The 18,321-nt window shown below is 43.6% G+C and overlaps 1 protein-coding gene across 1 annotated transcript; it reads left to right on the top strand.

Annotated features, from left to right (window-relative positions):
* The first annotated feature begins 5,592 nt into the window (after positions 1–5,592).
* LOC121449318 (cytochrome P450 2A3-like) lies at positions 5,593–13,354 on the top strand. The gene is made up of 9 exons (XM_041653637.1): positions 5,593–5,784; positions 6,047–6,209; positions 6,894–7,043; positions 7,315–7,475; positions 9,440–9,616; positions 10,744–10,885; positions 11,304–11,491; positions 12,067–12,208; positions 12,954–13,354. The coding sequence occupies exons 1-9, from the start codon at positions 5,605–5,607 to the stop codon at positions 13,133–13,135; spliced, it is 1,485 nt and encodes a 494-aa protein (XP_041509571.1). The 5' UTR covers positions 5,593–5,604; the 3' UTR covers positions 13,136–13,354.
* The last annotated feature ends 4,967 nt before the right edge of the window (positions 13,355–18,321 follow it).

Raw genomic sequence — 18,321 nt, 5'->3', positions numbered from 1 at the left:
GAGGAGCTTTGGGTGATATAGCCTCCCAGGGGGAAGTATGTCACTTGACCTTGGATTTAAAATTAAAAGTCCATATACCAATTTCAGTTTGCTCTTAGCTTTGTGTTTGGGGTTGAGGAGGTGAGTGCTCAGTCTCCTGCTACTGCCACAGTCCCTGCCACTAGTTACCATGCTCTCCACCACAACCAACCATTACCCATCTGGAATGGTAAGCCCAAATAAACTCCAGTACTTTGTCTTAGTCATGGTGTGTTATCATAGCAACAGAATAGTAACTAATACACAGATGTTGCAACATGCCTTTCCACAGAGACCCCAAACATACTCAAAATGATACATAGGGAAGAATATGTAAACAAAGCTAAGCCAGGAAAAAGTACCTATTGTAACTTACTTGTCAAAATGATAATAACATGAAGACATCCATGAACACAGAGAACTCTTGGGGACCACAGTGACTTGCTAGGAAGGAGAAAGAAAGTAAGTGGATAGTTTAAGGTAAAGGAAGGGAAGATAGACAGTAAGGCAAAGTCCTGTACAGGCTTCAGCTCCATCCAGAACAGTGTAAACATCTAATAATAATCTATGCTTGCTCAGAAGTTGCCCAATAGAGCACCAGTCTTCCAGAACAAATTTCCAAACACAGCTGCAGAGATAGAAGGGTAGTAATGATTGACTTCAGTAAATAAGTATTGGGGAAGGGGGTTTCTCAAATACTATCTTCTGGCTGGTCCTTGAGGCACTCACAACAAGACAGGCTATTGCTATAGTTCTGCCTTTATCCCATAACTAGATGTTAGGACCCTGTTGCTGAAGATACCACAAACTTTGGCTGCAGGACATAGAGAGATCAGTCTTGAACTGACCAGGAAATTGTCTCCTTGCTGGCTAACTTTCATAGTGCTAGAAGGTGTGGGACAGAGAACTCTGGGGGAGAACACCTGGCAATGGTCTTCCAGTGCTGGACCCTCTATGCTACGATGAAAACCGTAGATTACAAAAGGCAGATTGAGGTTTAGAGTAACATCAATCCATCTCCTTTTTCTTATAGATTAATAAGCTGCAATAACACTTGGAAAAATAGCTAATATTTGTTGGTTTTATGTATTAACTCATATATTGATGGGGAATCTCAACCAATCACCTTGTTTGTGGGGTGTGTTCCCTTGGGGCCCCAAATCGCCTATAAAACCATCGATGTGCACTTGTTTTCCCTCTTTGTATTTCCTGTGCTTTGTGGGAACTCTGGCTTTGTAAGTCCCCCCTTCTTGCCCTTGTTAAAGCTGAATATTTTTTCCGTTTATTAATTTATTTAAGATTTCTGTCTCTTCCCTGTTTACCGCCTCCAATTTCCCTCCCCCTCCCCCAGTCAATTTCCCCTTCCTTGTCAGCCCATAGAGCTATCAGGGTTCCCTGCCCTGTGGGAAGTCCAAGGACCACCCACCTCCATCCAGGTCTAGAAAGGTGAGCATCCAAACTGCCTAGGCTCCCACCAAGCCAGTACGTGCAGTAGGATCAAAAACCCATTGCCATTGTTCTTGAATTCTCAGTAGTCCTCATTGTCCGCTATGTTCAGCAAGTCCGGTTTTATCCCAGGTTTTTTCAGACCCAGGCCAGCTGGCCTTAGTGAGTTCCCGATTCAACATGCCCATTGCCTCAGTGTGTTGGATGCTCGTACTCTCTCTCCTTCTGCTCCTGATTTGGACCTTGAGATTTCTGTCCGGTGCTCCAAAGTGGGTCTCTGTCTCTGTCTCCTTCCATCGCCTGATGAAGGTTAATATTCAGGAGGATGCCTATATGTTTTTTACTGCTGAGTAGTACTGTAATATGTATACATTCCATACTTTCTTCATCCGTTCTTCCATTGAGGGGCATCTAGGTTGTTTCCAGGTTCTGGCTTTTACAAACAATGCTGCTATGAACATAGTAGAGCATATACTTTTGTTGTATGATAAGGCCTCTCTTGGGTATATTCCCAAGAGTGGTATTGCTGGGTCCAGGGGTAGGTTGATCCCGAATTTCCTGAGAAACCGCCACACTGCTTTCCAAAGTGGTTGCACAAGTTTGCATTCCCACCAGCAATGGATGAGTGTACCCCTTTCTCCACAACCTCTCCAGCAAAGGCTATCATTGGTGTTTTTTATTTTAGCCATTCTGACAGGTGTAAGATGGTATCTTAAAGTTGTCTTGATTTGCATTTCCCTGATCGCTAAGGAAGTTGAGCATTACCTTAAGTGTCTTTTGGCCATTTGAACTTCTTCTGTTGAGAATTCTCTGTTCAGCTCAGTGCCCCATTTTATAATTGGGTTGATTAGATTTTTACGGTCTAGTTTCTTGAGTTCTTTATATATTTTGGAGATCAGACCTTTGTCAGTTGCGGGGTTGGTGAAGATCTTCTCCCAGTCAGTGGGTTGCCTTTGTGTCTTAGTGACAGTGTCCTTTGCTTTACAGAAGCTTCTCAGTCTCAGGAGGTCCCATTTGTTCAATGTTGCCCTTAATGTCTGTGCTGGAGAGATGGCTCAGCCGTTAAAGGCTGGGCTCACAACCATAAATATAAAGCTGAATATTTTATAATATAGTTAGCCTGGTTAATTCTAGTTGCCAATCATTTACACCTCTTCAATATATTACTACCGAGAGATACATAAATTCAGTCCTAGAACCCATAAAATTCAGTTTGTCAATGAAGTCAGCTCTTCAAGGAAACACAATAAAAGAGAAGATTTTAGGGAGACTGACTGGATTGTGAGGTGGTGGAGGCTGGTATCTGCCCAAGTCAGGGTTCCTTTTCATGCCTTACCCTTGAACTTAATCACTCAACCAGAAAGGGTAACTGAGGTCCATCAAAGGGGATTTTCTGCATCAACACTAACTCACTCTGGAAGCCTGTCTTGTGGTACATCCACTTGGACATGTCTCTTCCAGGTGATTACAGGCACCCACCCCTTGTTCGTGTGCCTGTGTCTCTCTCACCTGACTTCACTTTCTGCTCTAACATTCATGGGCCCACAAAAATCATTAAGAGCAAATACACTTGATCTCTCTTGAGCTTTCAACCTCAGTTCCCATTCTGGCCCTTTCACCCCATCCCCTATACAGATCATGGGAGCCTGCCTGAACACTTGGGCTCCTTGCTGGTACCACCTTCACTGAGAAACAGTGTCTCCAAAATGATTCCCTTTCTCCTATTCAAGTGGAAACAGTGGGAAGGAGAGGTTCAGATTTGGGATTGGTGCAGGTGCAGGCTGGTAATAAGGATTAAGGAGATAATGCTACCTGCCAAGCCTAGGCTAATACCATTCCCTGCCTCTTTCTCCTCCAAACTCAACAAATAGCTTTCTTCTCTGTGTTTCATGTCTCCCCAACCTGTCTCAGAGTCCAACAGCCTAGAATGAAATGAGCAACATGCCAGCTATAGAATTTCCAGCCTCATCCACCTCCTCTTGTCTAAAGCTAGGGTACCACCATGAATGGTCCATCCATGAAAGCCTGCCAATGTCCACCAGAGGTCCTTTCCAGGATCTAACTCAGGTCAATCTCAGCAAGTACCTGGTGTTTATGTCAGAATCTGCTGGAACCAAATCCAGAGACTGTATGATGGCACACGTATGCCTTCAATTCAGGTAATTCCAGTGACAGCTTACCTCCACTCTCAAGGTCCCTCTTAGCTTAAGAGGTGATTCTACTAAAATACCCTTGGTGTCAAGTTCAGTGCTAACTTCTTTCTGGCCTCAGTGCTTTCTGGGGACAATCTCAATACCAACCCCATCCCCTCCCTCCTGGGTTTGCTTGAAACTGACATAGTAACTGCTGGTGTCTTTTCTTTTGTCTACTGCAGATCTCAATCTCAGCACCCAGCCTGTCCCTGAATGACTCCTAGAATGAGGTGGGCCAGGCAATGAAGAGAAAAACAAGTCAAATTACAAATCCTTTATGATCTTGGCAATCTCAGTGAGGTTGAAGATGTGACAATTACATAATTATTAACATTCCACAGATGGGATACACATAATCTTATCAAAAGGTAAATAACTATCTTAGCCGGGCAATGGTGGCGCACGCCTTTAATCCCAGCACTCGGGAGGCAGAGGCAGGCAGATCTCTGTGAGTTCGAGACCAGCCTTGTATACAGAGCTAGTTCCAGGACAGGCTCCAAAGCCACAGAGAAACCCTGTCTTGAAAATCCAAAAAAAAAAGAAAAGAAAAAAAAAAAACCTTAATTATTATAAAAAAAAATCATTGTGGTAAGAACAGTGGACTATTCCTTTCTCTGTGACCAGATTTAGCTTCCCAGGATTCTCTTTTGTTTCCCATGCTGGATGATTACCTAAGCCCCTCCCTCAATCTCACTTCCTGCTCTTAACATCCCTAGGTAGTGCAGGCATCAGTTTGCTTACCACACATCCCAATGTTGACCTGCTCCATGTTCTCCTGCCACTGGCCGGGAAAAGAAGTCTAGAAAGAGAAAGCTGAAAATGTAGGCTCAGGAAGATTTTGATGGCTTTGGCTTACAGACTTTTCATGTATGTTGTCCCCATGCCACGCTCTGTGTCCTATTCTCAGTGCATCCATATATAGAACAGGGAACTTTTGTAAATTACAACAGCCATGAGCCAGTGAACCTGGTAGCCTTTCCTAAGGATCTGGAAAGGAATGGGGGTACTTTTGTAAATTAGAACTTCTCTAATGTATTGGTGGTTGTTATCATCATTCTTCAATGACAGACCCTTTGATGATCATGATCCTCAGATATTTTCTCTAGTACTGAGCAAAGTTCCTTTGAAATAGGACTCTGGTCTTCCCCAACTTTTCTAGTTCCTACATTCCTATTCTAGCCTTAGGAACTTCCTTAATGGTTCTGAGTATCAAATATAGTCTAGGGCCAAAACCAAAGTATACCCTGCCTGGGTACAGATATTTACTCCAAGATCCTCTTGGAATTTCCATGTGTTTCTACCAGGTACTCCTCATCCACAGTCTTGCTTCAAGATCCAAAACCTACAGTCCTGAAATCTCCCCTTCCGTAAATCCAGGACCCTCTGCATTGAAAGGCTCAGGAGTTAGGGGTAGTGATGTTGGCCTATAATCCCAGCACTCAGGAGGCAGGGACAGGTAGATTTCTATTACCGACATATTGAGCTTGAGGCCAATCAGGACTATATAGAGAGAATTTGTCTCAAACTAGAAAGAAAATGAACTTCCAAACTTATAGCCATTTGTCCCATTTCAAACCAATGAGACCCTAATATCACATCATTTTGGTTCCTTCCCGGGAGAACCCACACCCAGAGCTCAGAAGGGTCTCTAATACAAATGTCATGAAGGATTCAGTTCTGACTTCTGTCTACTGTCCCTTTCCTCTGTAACACATAGCCCTGGAGTACTTCATCCTCAGATGTCACAAATCAGTCCACTCCGTCATGCGGCCTCCTCCTCCTCAATTTTTGGCTGTGTCTCAAGCTAGTTGCATGATAGGGGGTGGTAGTCTGGAAGGTGAAATAAAACAGTTGCATAATCAAGGCCAAAGGACACCCTTCCACCTCAGGATGTATAAAAGCAAACCAATTCAGCCATCACCATCTGTCTGTCACCCTCATTGCCACCATGCTGGTCTCTGGACTGCTCCTGGTGACTGTACTGGCCTTCCTCATCGTTCTGGTCTTCATGTCTGTCTGGAAGCAGAAGAAATTTTCAGGGAAGCTGCCTCCAGGACCCACCCCACTGCCCTTCATTGGGAACTACCTTCAGCTGAACACAGAGCAGATGTACAACTCCCTCATGAAGGTGCCACTGGGCAGGGTGAAGGGTAGAATGGGGCACAGAGGGATGCCAGATTTGATAGAGACTTTGTAGTAGGGTATTGACCCTAGGGGGTGTAATTTTAGGCTGGAGGAATTGTGAAGAGCCAGCAACCAACTCCTAGGCATGTGAGACCACATCTTGGGGCAACCCATCTGAGAGCCGTTAGAACTCCAGAGAAATCAATCCCAAACATGTCATCAAGGTCTGACCTGTTCCTCTAACTTTGCTCATCCTCCTCCATCAGTTCAGTGAGCGCTATGGTCCCGTTTTCACCATCCACCTAGGGCCTCGCCGAATTGTGGTACTATGTGGACAGGAAGCAGTCAAGGAGGCTCTGCTGGATCAAGCTGAGGAATTCAGTGGGCGTGGCGAGCAGGCCACCTTTGACTGGCTGTTCAAAGGCCATGGTGAGGGGGACAAGATACAGGGGAATGTGGCAGGGAACAATAGGAAGGTTTCAGTAACTTGCCTTCTCCCTGACTCTTCCATCCACATCACTGCCTCCTTCTGTGTTGGGTATTGGACCCATTGCTTCCTAATCTTTCTGTCTTTTTCTGCCTCTGTCTCCTGACCCCCTCCCTCACCACACACACACCACCCATGCCTTGTTTTGCATCTTGGAATTTTCTATCTGAATCTTCTGCTTCTAACATGCTCCGGAGATTTCCCCGACCCTATCCCATTATTCATAGTTTCTGTGATTGCCCGGGATGCTGTCTCTCTTCCTTTCTTTTGATTTCTTCTTCCACTGTCAGAGCATCACTGAAATCTATTTCCAAGCCTAATATCATGGCAGAAATCTTGTTTCTTCCCAGACTCTCTTTGTCTTCTCTCCCTATTTCCCTCTCTTATTATAATTATTCCCTCTCAATTATAATTCTTTCACAACTGTATTCACATCCAGATCTCTCCAATCTCCCTTCTCTCACCTGTGCCCTGTCCCTCCGCCTCTGTGCCTCTGACATCTATCCTCCTTCTGTCTTCCTCTTTATTTTATTCTCTAACTTGCTCTTGGGTAACAGCAAGGGTGGTCAGTATTCAGTCACATCCCTCTTCTCTGACCTCTCCTTGCCCCTCATTCTCCTTCTCAGGCGTGGTTTTCAGCAATGGGGAGTGTGCCAAGCAGCTAAGGCGCTTCTCCATTGCCACATTGAGGGACTTTGGTATGGGCAAGCGTGGCATTGAAGAGCGCATCCAAGAGGAGGCGGGCTTTCTCCTGGAGGCATTCAGGAAGACAAATGGTAAGCAGAGCTCTGCAAGTTCTCAGGACCAACGAAGGGGAAGACAACCTAGGAAAAATAACACCAACATTCAGGATGAGAACTAGGCTAGGGAAGAGAGTACTGGTCCTGCTGTGGGACCTGGTTACTGGGTTTTGGTGGAGTTGAAGGACTCCACACTGCAGCAAGTGCTCATTTTGAATTATCTGATACAAAGTATCTGATGCTATCCATCATGAAAGCCTTTTTTAAGCTCCAAGGTCTCGCTCTCTGTCCTCCTCCTTACCTACAGGTGCTCTCATTGACCCTACATTCTACCTGAGCAGAACAGTGTCCAATGTCATTAGCTCTATTGTTTTCGGGGACCGCTTTGACTATGAGGATAAAGAGTTTCTGTCACTGCTGAGGATGATGCTGGCAAGCTTCCAATTCACAGCTACCTCCACTGGGCAGGTAATCTGTTTCACCTTGTCCTACCATCCCCAGACCACAGCTACCAGCTCACTCCAAAACTGCCAACCTCTTTCCAATAGGTACCTTCAAAGTAGCCTGGCAATTGTGCCTGAACCAATGTCAATATACAGTCTCTATAGCTGCTCCTGAAATCAGAACCAGCAGTACAAGCAGACATGCACACACAGACAGGAAGAGAGAGAGGGAGGGAGAGAAGGAGGGAAGAAGGGAGGGAAGGATAGAGAGAGGAAAAAGGAGAGGAAGAAAGGAAGAGAGAGAGAGAGAAAGATAGAGAGAGGGAAGGGAAGAAGGAATAGAGGGGGGAGGGAAGGAGGGAGAGAGAGAGAGAGTGAGTGAAATCTGCCTCAGCATGGTGAACATTACCATGATATTATATTTTATTCTCTAACCAAGGTTGCTACAGGAATTCATGCTGAATACTCCAGCTCCCTTCAGTTTCCAAGTGCCTGGTGCTGCAAAATAATTCAGGTCACTCAAATCATGTGCCATAGGCAAAATATATGGAGCAAGTTCATTGAACTATGTAGATGAGGGCTTTTTACTCAGCCATGGAAATACATAAACTTCTGCATCTCTAAGCAAAATTTCTGCAGACTGTCCCTCAAACATCCCAGTTAAGGTCCTCCAGCACAGCTCACTCACACATCTAAGTGGGGTCCTCTGTGCAGCAGTTTGAATAGCAAGGCAGGTGAACATGTGAATATCAGCACTATTTTTAAATACCTATTTTTTAATATTTTTTGGACAAACATATATTGTATATTGAGCCAATCACCCCCATGACCCCTACTTTCCCTTTTCTCATACCTCATTCTCCTTTAGTTCTCGTTGTCCTCTCAGACAGATTTTTTTACTTCCAAGTGATACACATGTACACATATATACATAGATATGTGCACACATGATTTAACATATGTCTACCACAAATGAAAAAAAATACATGAGTTATTTCTCTAAGACTGCTTAAATTTGCTTAATACAGTTATCTCCAGGTGGACATACTTTGCTGAAAATGTTATAACTTTGTTTTTAATGGCTGAAGAATAATTTAGTTGTGTATATGGATCACACGTTCCTTCTTCATTTCCTACATGCTTTTGGACACTTAGGTTGATTGCGTGATTTATCTATTGTGACTATCCAGCACTCATTGAATGTTGGAAAGCCTGTTAGAACTCACCAATCCAAACCCCATTAGTGTATGAAGAGCTCTCCCCAGCTGAAGTCACCAAACTCCTAAACATCTACATAGTTAACTCCTACCCAATCTCCTAAACATCTACATAGGTAACTCCTACCCAACCTCCTAAACATCTGCATAGGTAACTCCTACCCAACCTCCTGAACATCTGCATAGGTAACTCCTACCCAACCTCCTAAACATCTGCATAGGTAACTCCTACCCAACCTCCTAAACATCTGCATAGGAAACTCCTACCCAACCTCCTAAACATCTGCATAGGTAACTCCTACCCAACCTCCTAAACATCTACATAGGTAACTGCTATCCAACCACCTCAACATCTACATGGGTAACTCCTACCCAACCTCCTAAACATATGCATAGGTAACTGCTATCCAACTTCCTAAGCATCTACATAGGTAACTCCTACCCAACCTCCTAGACATCTACATAGGTAACTGCTATCCAACCACCTCAACATCTACATGGGTAACTCCTACCCAACAACTGGATACTTCCCACTCCAATCTCGCTTGAACACCCCAAACCTGCATGTGTTCCCAAATCCATCTCACTTAAAACCTTGAGCAATAGCCCTCACACTTAATCTATAAGAAGTCTGTTGCCACATGGCCCCACGTGGATCTCTAAACTCCTGGATAGGTGATGTGAACATCTGTCATCCTAAGACAGATGTAACATCTATTGGATTTTGTCTAGTGACAGCTCCCTTGGCTTCTCATCCCTTTCCCACCACCAGCTCTACGAGATGTTCTCTTCAGTGATGAAATACCTGCCAGGGCCACAGCAACAGGCCTTTAAGGAACTGAAGGGGCTGGAGGACTTCATAACCAAGAAGGTGGAACAGAACCAGAGCACCCTGGACCCCAATTCCCCAAGGGATTTCATTGACTCCTTCCTCATCCGTATGCAGGAGGTAAACCCAGAAGCCAGGGAGTGTGATGGGAGGTACACAGCCAAGTAGGATGAAATCAGGGACAGGTAGGAGGGAGTTAACAAAGGACAACTCATCAGTCCCCTTGCTATAATCCTCATTCAACATCACTGTTCTATCCACTATCCCTTGTTCTCAGGAGGGTGTACAGGCTGAGAGAGCAGCCAGTGTACAAGGCTGCCATGTTCCAGGCACTGTTTTAAAAGCTTGGTTTTATTCACGTATTTATTACCCACAACTCTTGAAAAAGGTTGTGTTTCACCTCCCATTCTACAAATGAGGAGGCTGCAGCCATGTGAAAATAGGGGACCTGCCTGATACCACAGCAAGAAGGCCATGCATCCTACCTCACTGACTCGGGCTGGTGCTTTCAGCTAACACACCATTTGCCTTGCCTGTCCTCATAGTCATTTACATCTGTGAAGCCTAACAGATATGAAGATTTTGTCATTGTTGGTTTTGAGACAGAATCTTGCTAATGTAGACCTGACTGACCTGAAACTTGCTATGGAGGCCAGACTAGCCTCAAACCTGTGGCAGTCATCCTAGATCTGCTATCTGGAGGCTGGGATTACCATTGTGTGGTGCTTGGCCAAGATGAAATTTCACATACTCTGAAGTACAAAGGGCTGAGGGTTGGATTTTTTAAAGATAATATTAAAGATTATAGTTAAGAAATAGGATCATGTTGCCTAAAACTCATTGTCTGAGGGCTGGAGAGGTGGATCAGTAGTTGTGAGCACTGGCTGCTTTTCCAGAGGATCTGGATTCAATTCCCAGAACCTACATGATCGTTCACAGTTATGTGTAACTACAGTTTCAGGGAACCCAACACCCTTGGTAAACACATTAAATAAAAACTGACAATTAAATTTGTCATTAAAGTTCAGACAATTGACTAAATCCTCACTGACAGATGAAAATGGGATTAGGGAACCGGATCACTTCCAAAGGTGTAGAACCTGAAGAAAAGCTGTCATAGCCATAATCCTCTTCTCACCTTAGGTCTGGGTCAAAAAGAAGTGAATTAGGGCAGAGAAAGGGAATAAAACAGAAGGGCACGAAGAGCATATAGAGTGGGTTGGACTTGAATACTTCTCTCCCTGCAGGAGAAGAAGAACCCAAATACAGAGTTCTACATGAAGAACTTAGTGTTGACGACACTGAACCTCTTCTTTGCTGGTACAGAGACTGTCAGCACTACCCTTCGGTATGGCTTTCTGTTGCTCATGAAGCACCCAGATGTACAGGGTAAGGCTGCAAGGGGAGTGATGTTGGAGATCATAAACAGGCTTCTCTGATCATCCCCAACCTCTCTGAAGAAAATGGACTCTTAGCTACTCCTTTCTCTGCAGAGACAGAGAGAGAGAGCTGGTGGGAACCAGCCTCTAGTTGTTGAATCAATTGGTGTGTTGCTCAACTGAACCTCAAAGGACTCACTTCCCTGTTCCCAAGACCCTGACTAAATCTCCTTCCTCACAATTCTCACATAATTCTGGTATGACCCAGTTAACATGAACCTTCTCCAACAATGCCTATGACTCGCATGTACTGAAAATAATTGACAATGTCATACACTGCTTAATGGCCTCCATCCAGTTCTACACTTTTGTATTATCATTCTTAGGATAACGTTCTTGGATCCTAAACATATGCCTTTTCTTCTCAGCCAAAGTCCAAGAGGAGATTGACAGGGTGATTGGCAAGAACCGGCAGCCCAAATATGAGGACCACTTGAAGATGCCCTACACAGAGGCTGTCATCCATGAGATACAGAGATTTGGAGACATGATCCCCATGGGCCTGGCTCGCAGGGTCACCAAGGACACCAAATTCCGTGACTTCATCATCCCCAAGGTGCTGACTCACCTAGCCTATAGTAATCTCCAGCCTTCTTCATGGCCCTGCAGGCCCTCTTCCTCATTAGAAACCACCCAGCCCTCTCTCACTTTCTCAGTAACAGGCTTTGTTTGCTACTATATCCCTCCAGCCTCCTACATAGAATCTCCTATATCTTGGGTTCCCCCTCAGAATTTCTGACCGAGAAGTTTTAACCCCATGCCTCTCAATCATCAAGTCTCAAGACATAAACTCAATTTACCTAGAACTCCAGTCATAGATAGATACATTTCTGCCATGTGTCCTGTTTAGGGGTACATAAATCCAATACCCTTCAGTTCTTGACTTGAGAGACATGAAGCACATATCCCTCAACCTCCCACCACAGAATACAGACCCCATGTCACCCATTCATCCTGTGTCCTATAACATGAACCCTATATCTCGTGTATTCAGGATGATAACCTCATATCCCTCAAAGCCCCTCCCTCAAAGCCCCCTTAATTCACATATATTATTTTTATCTCACCCCTATGGGCCAACAGGACACTCAGCCAAATCTATCTTATCAACCAAAACTTCCTCTTCAACAGGGCACTGAAGTATTTCCTATGCTGGGCTCTGTGCTGAAGGACCCCAAGTTCTTCTCCAACCCCAAAGACTTCAACCCAAATCACTTCCTGGATGACAAGGGGCAGTTTAAAAAAAGTGATGCATTTGTACCCTTTTCCATAGGTAAGAGGTCTAGTGCTAGGCCACTGCTCACACCAACAGAGATAACTCATCTGTATCTCTCCATCTTGGAAGATTCTCTTGGATCAAACCCCCAGCCAGTCAGCTGCAACTCCCATACTTCCCAAGCCCTATGTAGCTGAACCCTGGAGAAGTGATTATCAACCGTAGAGATAGATTCAAAGAAATAAAGTCTCAAACTAAGTCAGTGATCTCTCTCGGGTCACACAACCAGTTTGTACCAAGATGTGGCAGCTGCCCGTGTTAGCACTCATCTTTAATCTCAGCACTTTGGAGGCAGAGACTGGAGGATCTTAGTGAGTTCAAGGGTAGCCTGGTCTACAGAGGGAGTTGTTGAACAACCAGGGCAGTTACACAGAGAAATCATATTTCCAAAAATCTATAAAAAAAGAAGAAAGAGAGGAAGGAAGGAAGGAAGGAAGGAAGGAAAGGATGTGGGAGGAAGGAAAGGATGTGGGAGGAAGGAAGGAAGGAAGGAAGGAAAGGAAGGACAGATGTTGCTACATGGCATCCCTACTGGAGAACGCCTCTGTAGAGAAGGGACTCCACATTTCTCATTGTTACAGCCTGGTGAGGATCAACTCACAAGTACAGAGGAAACTGAGGCTCAGAGATTAAAGCCTTCTTTAAAGGTCTCAGCCCTTCCTCCCACAGAGAATACAATCAGGGATTTGCTATAAGGATGACATCAAGAACTGGCTTCACCCTCCCTCTCTCTTCTCTTTAGGTAAACGGTACTGCTTCGGAGAAGGACTGGCTAGAATGGAGCTTTTTCTCTTCCTCACAAACATCCTGCAGAATTTCTGCTTCAGATCCCCACAGGCACCCCAGGATATTGATGTGTCACCTCTACTTGTAGGCTTTGCTACTATCCCACCAAACTACACCATGAGTTTCTTGTCCCGTTGAGCCAGCTCTGGATGAGGGTAAAGGGAAGGATGGAGACCAGGCTAGTGGGGGTTGGGATTTAGAAGGGATCAGAGGTACATAAGAGAGAGAGGACATGACAAACTTGATGAAGACAGACTGTCATTTCAAAGATAGTGAGGGAGAAAGGGGAAATTTATACTATGTTGTAAGCAGTATTATTATTATTAATAATAATAATAAACATTACATACATACGTATTCTTTGTCAAGTTTATGCTAAAGAGTCTTGTGATCTCACCACTCAAAATGTATGGGAAGGGAAGAAAATTCATGTCCATTTTACTATCGAGGCACATTCTTGACCTCATAATGTTTCTTTAGTCTATGTTTACTGAAGTTCCAACAATTCCAAGAGCTCAGTAACACTTGCATGACTATTTGTGTGCACTGGATTTGAGCAGATTTTCAAATACCACCACATGTCAGATAAAACAACAAGAGCTCAGTCTATTGCAACATCATCCTGCCCATAGGTATTTCAGAGCTTGGGGTTGGCTGCCAACCTAGTTTCACCATCAACTTGCCCACACTTTAATCTACTTTTGTAGAACTGATTACCAGGGCATCATCACCCAAGGCTTGTTGGTTAAACTCATTCTGTTTGATTCAGAATCCATCTGGAGAACTGGAATCGGGCCTATTAATGAGATCTTTGGTGAAGAAAGACATTATCAGAAATGGTCAGGAAAGCATAGGGTCAGCACACTGACAAGAATGTGTGCTGATTCATGAGTGTGTGTGTAGGTGCACATTGCAGGGATGCACACGACCACATCTCTGCCCACGAGTTAGATTCCAAAGACTGAGTGTTTGCTTACCAATCTGTGATCAGAGCCAGTAAAGAGTTTTAGAAGCATGTGCTCCAGTGGCACTAGTATAAATCTGATGAGTGGACAACTGAGCAATGAACAATCTCGATGTCAGTGGGTACATCAGCTGCGCCTCTTTTCTTACTTTTAGGATGTCAGTGTCAGGCAGACCCAGGTGGGAATGGTGGTATCAGGGCATCAAGATGGCATTTTTGGGAACTGCATTGCAAGCCCTCCCTGGTGGCAAACTCCAATCCTACATGCTCCGGATGGTTCCTGGGGGACTGATGGAGAGAGGAACAGAGTAGGGGAAGATGTTTCAGTTGAAAAAGTGCTTGCCAAGCAATTACAAGGACCTGAGTTTGGCTCCCCAACACCCATCAATAATCAGTCCTGGTAGCACATGCTTGTCACCCTTATGCTGGGAGGGGGTTGAAGACAGCCCAGTCCAATCAGTTCATAAATTCTTAGTTAAATTAGAGGCCCTGTCTCAAAAACAGAGTAGAGAGAGACTGGGGAAGACATGCAGTGTTGTCCTTTGGGCTCCACATGTGTGCAAACATGTACCTGCATGTACATACACACACACAGAGGAAAAGGGGGTTAATTCAGTTTTAGCAATGAGACACGCCTTCTGTGGTAAAGACAGTGGCTAGCAAGCCTTTGGATGAAAGGGAGCGAGGAAATAAAATAACAAACCTTGTAATCTTGGAAAAAAATGTTAGAACTCATGAAGTCATGACCTGGTATACAGAGACAAGGTTTACTGTGTCCAACTATGTTTTGCTCAATAGCAGAGAGTGCACATCCTGCTAAAGCAAGCCTGGAACATTCTTTGTGATAAGCCATTTGCTAGGGTACAGAATCTTCAATCACTTTGTAAATATTAGGGTAACCAGAGTAGCTCTGATGAACAAGGTGAAATGTAGCCAGAAATCAACAAGTGTTAAATCACAAAGGCCAAAAGGATAGGGAAATTAAGGAATAGGCTTGTTAATTTTTTCTTTCACAGAAAGTTAGAAATTACACATATTAGGGGCTGGATACAGCTTAGTGTCTGTAAACAGAGGATCCTCTTTCAGAGGACTTGAATTGGGCCCTCAGCACCCATGTCCAGCAGCTCAAAGCTACCTGCATCTATAGCTTTGGGAATCCAACATTTTGTTCTAGATTCAGTGAGCACTGCAGCTTTAAACACATTCACACACAGACACACACACAAATACACATGATTTAAAAATAAGCCTTTTAAAAATATATGCATTAATGGAGTACAAGTGATGTTTTGACACATGTTATCAATTATGCAATAGTTAAATCACACCAGCGAAAACAATGCAGACTTACACACCAGTGGTTCAAAGAAATATCATATGGAAAATCATAAAACACTTAAATAACGAAACAAAAATAAGTATGGACAAACTTACAAAATGAGCCGTAGCAGAAGGCATAGGTAAATTCATGGAATGGCTTTTAAAGAAAGCTCAGATTCATAAATGTTCTTTTTAAAATTTCCCATGGTCAAATAGATTCATCACAATGAAATTTTTTCTTTTATTTTAATTTTAGAAATCATTTCCTTCATTTTTGAGATTATAATATTCTAACATCATTTCCACCTTCTCTTTCTTCCCTACAAACCCTCACAGCCACAATACCAAAGAAGAAGCCATAGTCCAAAATTATAAAGAGGAGATAAAACACTTAACAAGGTAGGGGAAAGGAGAAGCAAGGAGGTGACTCAGCAAACAAAAAGAAATCTCCCTTCCAAGCTGGGTACTCAGCAGGAGAGTGACAGTAACTCAAAGTACCCTAGAGACTGAAAGTGATGTGAGAGTGTCATATATCAATCTGTTGCTTTCATTGGTTAACTAATAAAGAAACTGCTTGGCTTGATAGGTTAGAACATAGGTGGGTGGAGTAAACAGAACAGAATGCTGGGAGGAAGAGGAAGTGAGACAGACGTCATGCCTTTCCTCTCCAGGGCAGACGGGATGAAGCTCCAGCCCAAGATGGACTTACACTAGAATATTCCTGGTGGGTGACCACCTCGTGGTGCTACACACATTAATGGAGGTGGGTTTATAAGGATGTGAGAGTTGGCCAGTAGGAGGCTGGAGCTAATGGCCCAAGCAGTGTTTATATGAATACAGTTTGTGTGTTGTTATTTCGGGTGTAAAGCTAACCATGTGGGAGCTGGGCACGACGAAAAACAGGCCTGCCCGCAGCTCCACACTACATGAAGGTACCCAGCTGAGCACATACTGATGGTCATAACTTCAGGAGGGAACCATAGTGAAGATATAATAGAAGGATAACCACAGCATGGGCCTGAGAATGAGGAAGAAGAACCCACCCATGAGCAAGGCTATTTTTTTAGGTTCTTCATTCTATTATGCAGTGACCTTTAGCTGTTGACATATCTTAACAGACCCGTTGCTTATCACATCAGTATTAACAGAGTAAATGTTGAAGGAGGGAGGTCCTGGTTTCATTGTAGCACAGTAACTGTTTTTGGTACTCAGATAGGTGTGTTGTCTTGCTGCCCTCTTTGTGATCCTGAGTTACAGTATCCTACTGAACTTTTACCTGAGTTCAGGTAAAAGTCCTACTGAAACATCACTCTAGTCTCCCACCCCTCCTGGGGCTCCATATGAGCTGTAGAGGTTCTCTGTTCCCTAGTGCCCATCCTGGACTCTCCTCCAGCCTCTTAGGAGGAAAGAGACAAAGTGGGAAAAAGTCAAACAGGTCAATAACTTGATCTTATGGTCCTTCTCAAGATCTATTCCAGAATCTTGGAATTCAGCAGTTGAGAAATTGTGATTTCTCTGCATGAGTCTCTCTCTCTCTCTCTCTCTCTCTCTCTCTCTCTCTCTCTCTCTGTGTTTGTGTGTGTGTGTGTATGTGTGTGCGTGTGTGTGTGCGTGTGTATGTTTTGTGTGACTTTGTCCTCTCTTAAACATTGTAAACACCTCCATGGAAAGGTGACAAGGAAGAAAGGAAGAAAGGAAGAAAGAAAGGGACCCAACTAATAAATTAACTTTAGATGCTAAATCCCAAGACAGAAAAAAAACATGAAACACAAGCCCTCAAAACAATGTTTCATTTTCTCTAAAATTTATCAATCCCGTCAAAATGACCTCCAATGATATTGACTTAGGAGACTTCTCCAAAGAATTAAAAAAATTATAACTATGTTTGATGAAGACATGAATGTTCCCCAAGAGAAAAACAAGATGCTCACTAAAAGAAGCACAAGTTTGGGAAACAGAACTCAGTCAAAGTCACTGAAAAAGGAAACTGACATAATGATTGAAATGGAAACTCAGTTGGTCCAGTGGAAAGCCTCAACAACAGAGCAGATAGAGTGAAGGGCTAAATGTCATAGCTTAGAGACAATGTGCAGAAATTGAATCATTCTATCAAGGTCAGCGAAACTAAAGAGAAGATGGGAATGGAACATGGGAGGTTTTGGTACATCAGTGAAAGAATAAATATAGAAATTGTTGTATAAGAAGAATTTCATGTTACAGGCATAGAAGGTATGAATAACAAAATCATAGAAGAAAATCTTCACATATGGAGACGGTCATGCCCATTGTGCTATAAGAGGCAGACGGAACACCAGATAGACAGGGTCTTCATATCATATACTCAAAAACAAGGGCACCTACTATAGAGAACATGGATGCTGGAGGAGAGAATGGCCACATCTTACATGGAAGCAGGTCACTCAGGATAACATTATTCAATAAAAAACTGTAAGGCCAAAAGACCTGGAAAAGATTTATCCCAAGTTCTGAAAGGTTGCATCTGCCACCCACTATGGCACTCAATAAACTATCTATCATATTGAAGAACAATAAAAACAGACTAAAAGGATCTATGGCCACTAAGCTAACTCTACAGAAGATAATAGAAGAAACACTTTGAACTAAAGAGAAGATTAAACATACCCAAGGGATCATAGGAGGGAAAGTAAACAATATCATGATTGTTAATAAAAGGTTCCAGGAAAATGACCTGGACTAGCAGGTCACTCTTCGATGACAGGATTCTAAGAAGAAGGTTCAGTAGATGAGAAAATAAAGAAAATTAAAAAAAAAACCAAAAAAAAAACAAGTCAGAAGATCTTGCTCAAACTATGTCTTATGCCAGAGAAGCTTTTTAAAAAGTACAGAATCTTTTTTTCTTTTTTTTTTTTTGGTTTTTCCAGACAGGGTTTCTCTGTGGTTTTTGGAGCCTGTCCTGGCACTAGCTCTTGTAGACCAGGCTGGTCTCGAACTCACGGAGATCCGCCTGCCTCTGCCTCCCGAGTGCTGGGATTAAAGGCGTGCACCACCACCACCCGGC

Source organism: Microtus oregoni, unplaced genomic scaffold, assembly GCF_018167655.1.
Source record: "Microtus oregoni isolate MIOR12 unplaced genomic scaffold, Mior012 000006F_ref0000085, whole genome shotgun sequence".
In the NCBI taxonomy this organism is placed as follows: Eukaryota; Metazoa; Chordata; class Mammalia; order Rodentia; family Cricetidae; genus Microtus; species Microtus oregoni.
Note: the sequence above shows the minus strand (reverse complement) of the source record. Positions and strands in the feature narration are given on the sequence as shown.

What these genes read in the sequence shown, in the direction of transcription:
- LOC121449318 (XM_041653637.1), top strand. Translation starts at nt 5,605, where the DNA reads ATGCTGGTCTCTGGACTGCTCCTGGTGACTGTACTGGCCTTCCTCATC. An exon ending in GTGACTTCATCATCCCCAAG is followed by an intron (nt 11,492 to 12,066) that starts GTGCTGACTCAC and finishes CCTCTTCAACAG; the next exon opens with GGCACTGAAGTATTTCCTAT. An exon ending in ATTTGTACCCTTTTCCATAG is followed by an intron (nt 12,209 to 12,953) that starts GTAAGAGGTCTA and finishes TCTTCTCTTTAG; the next exon opens with GTAAACGGTACTGCTTCGGA.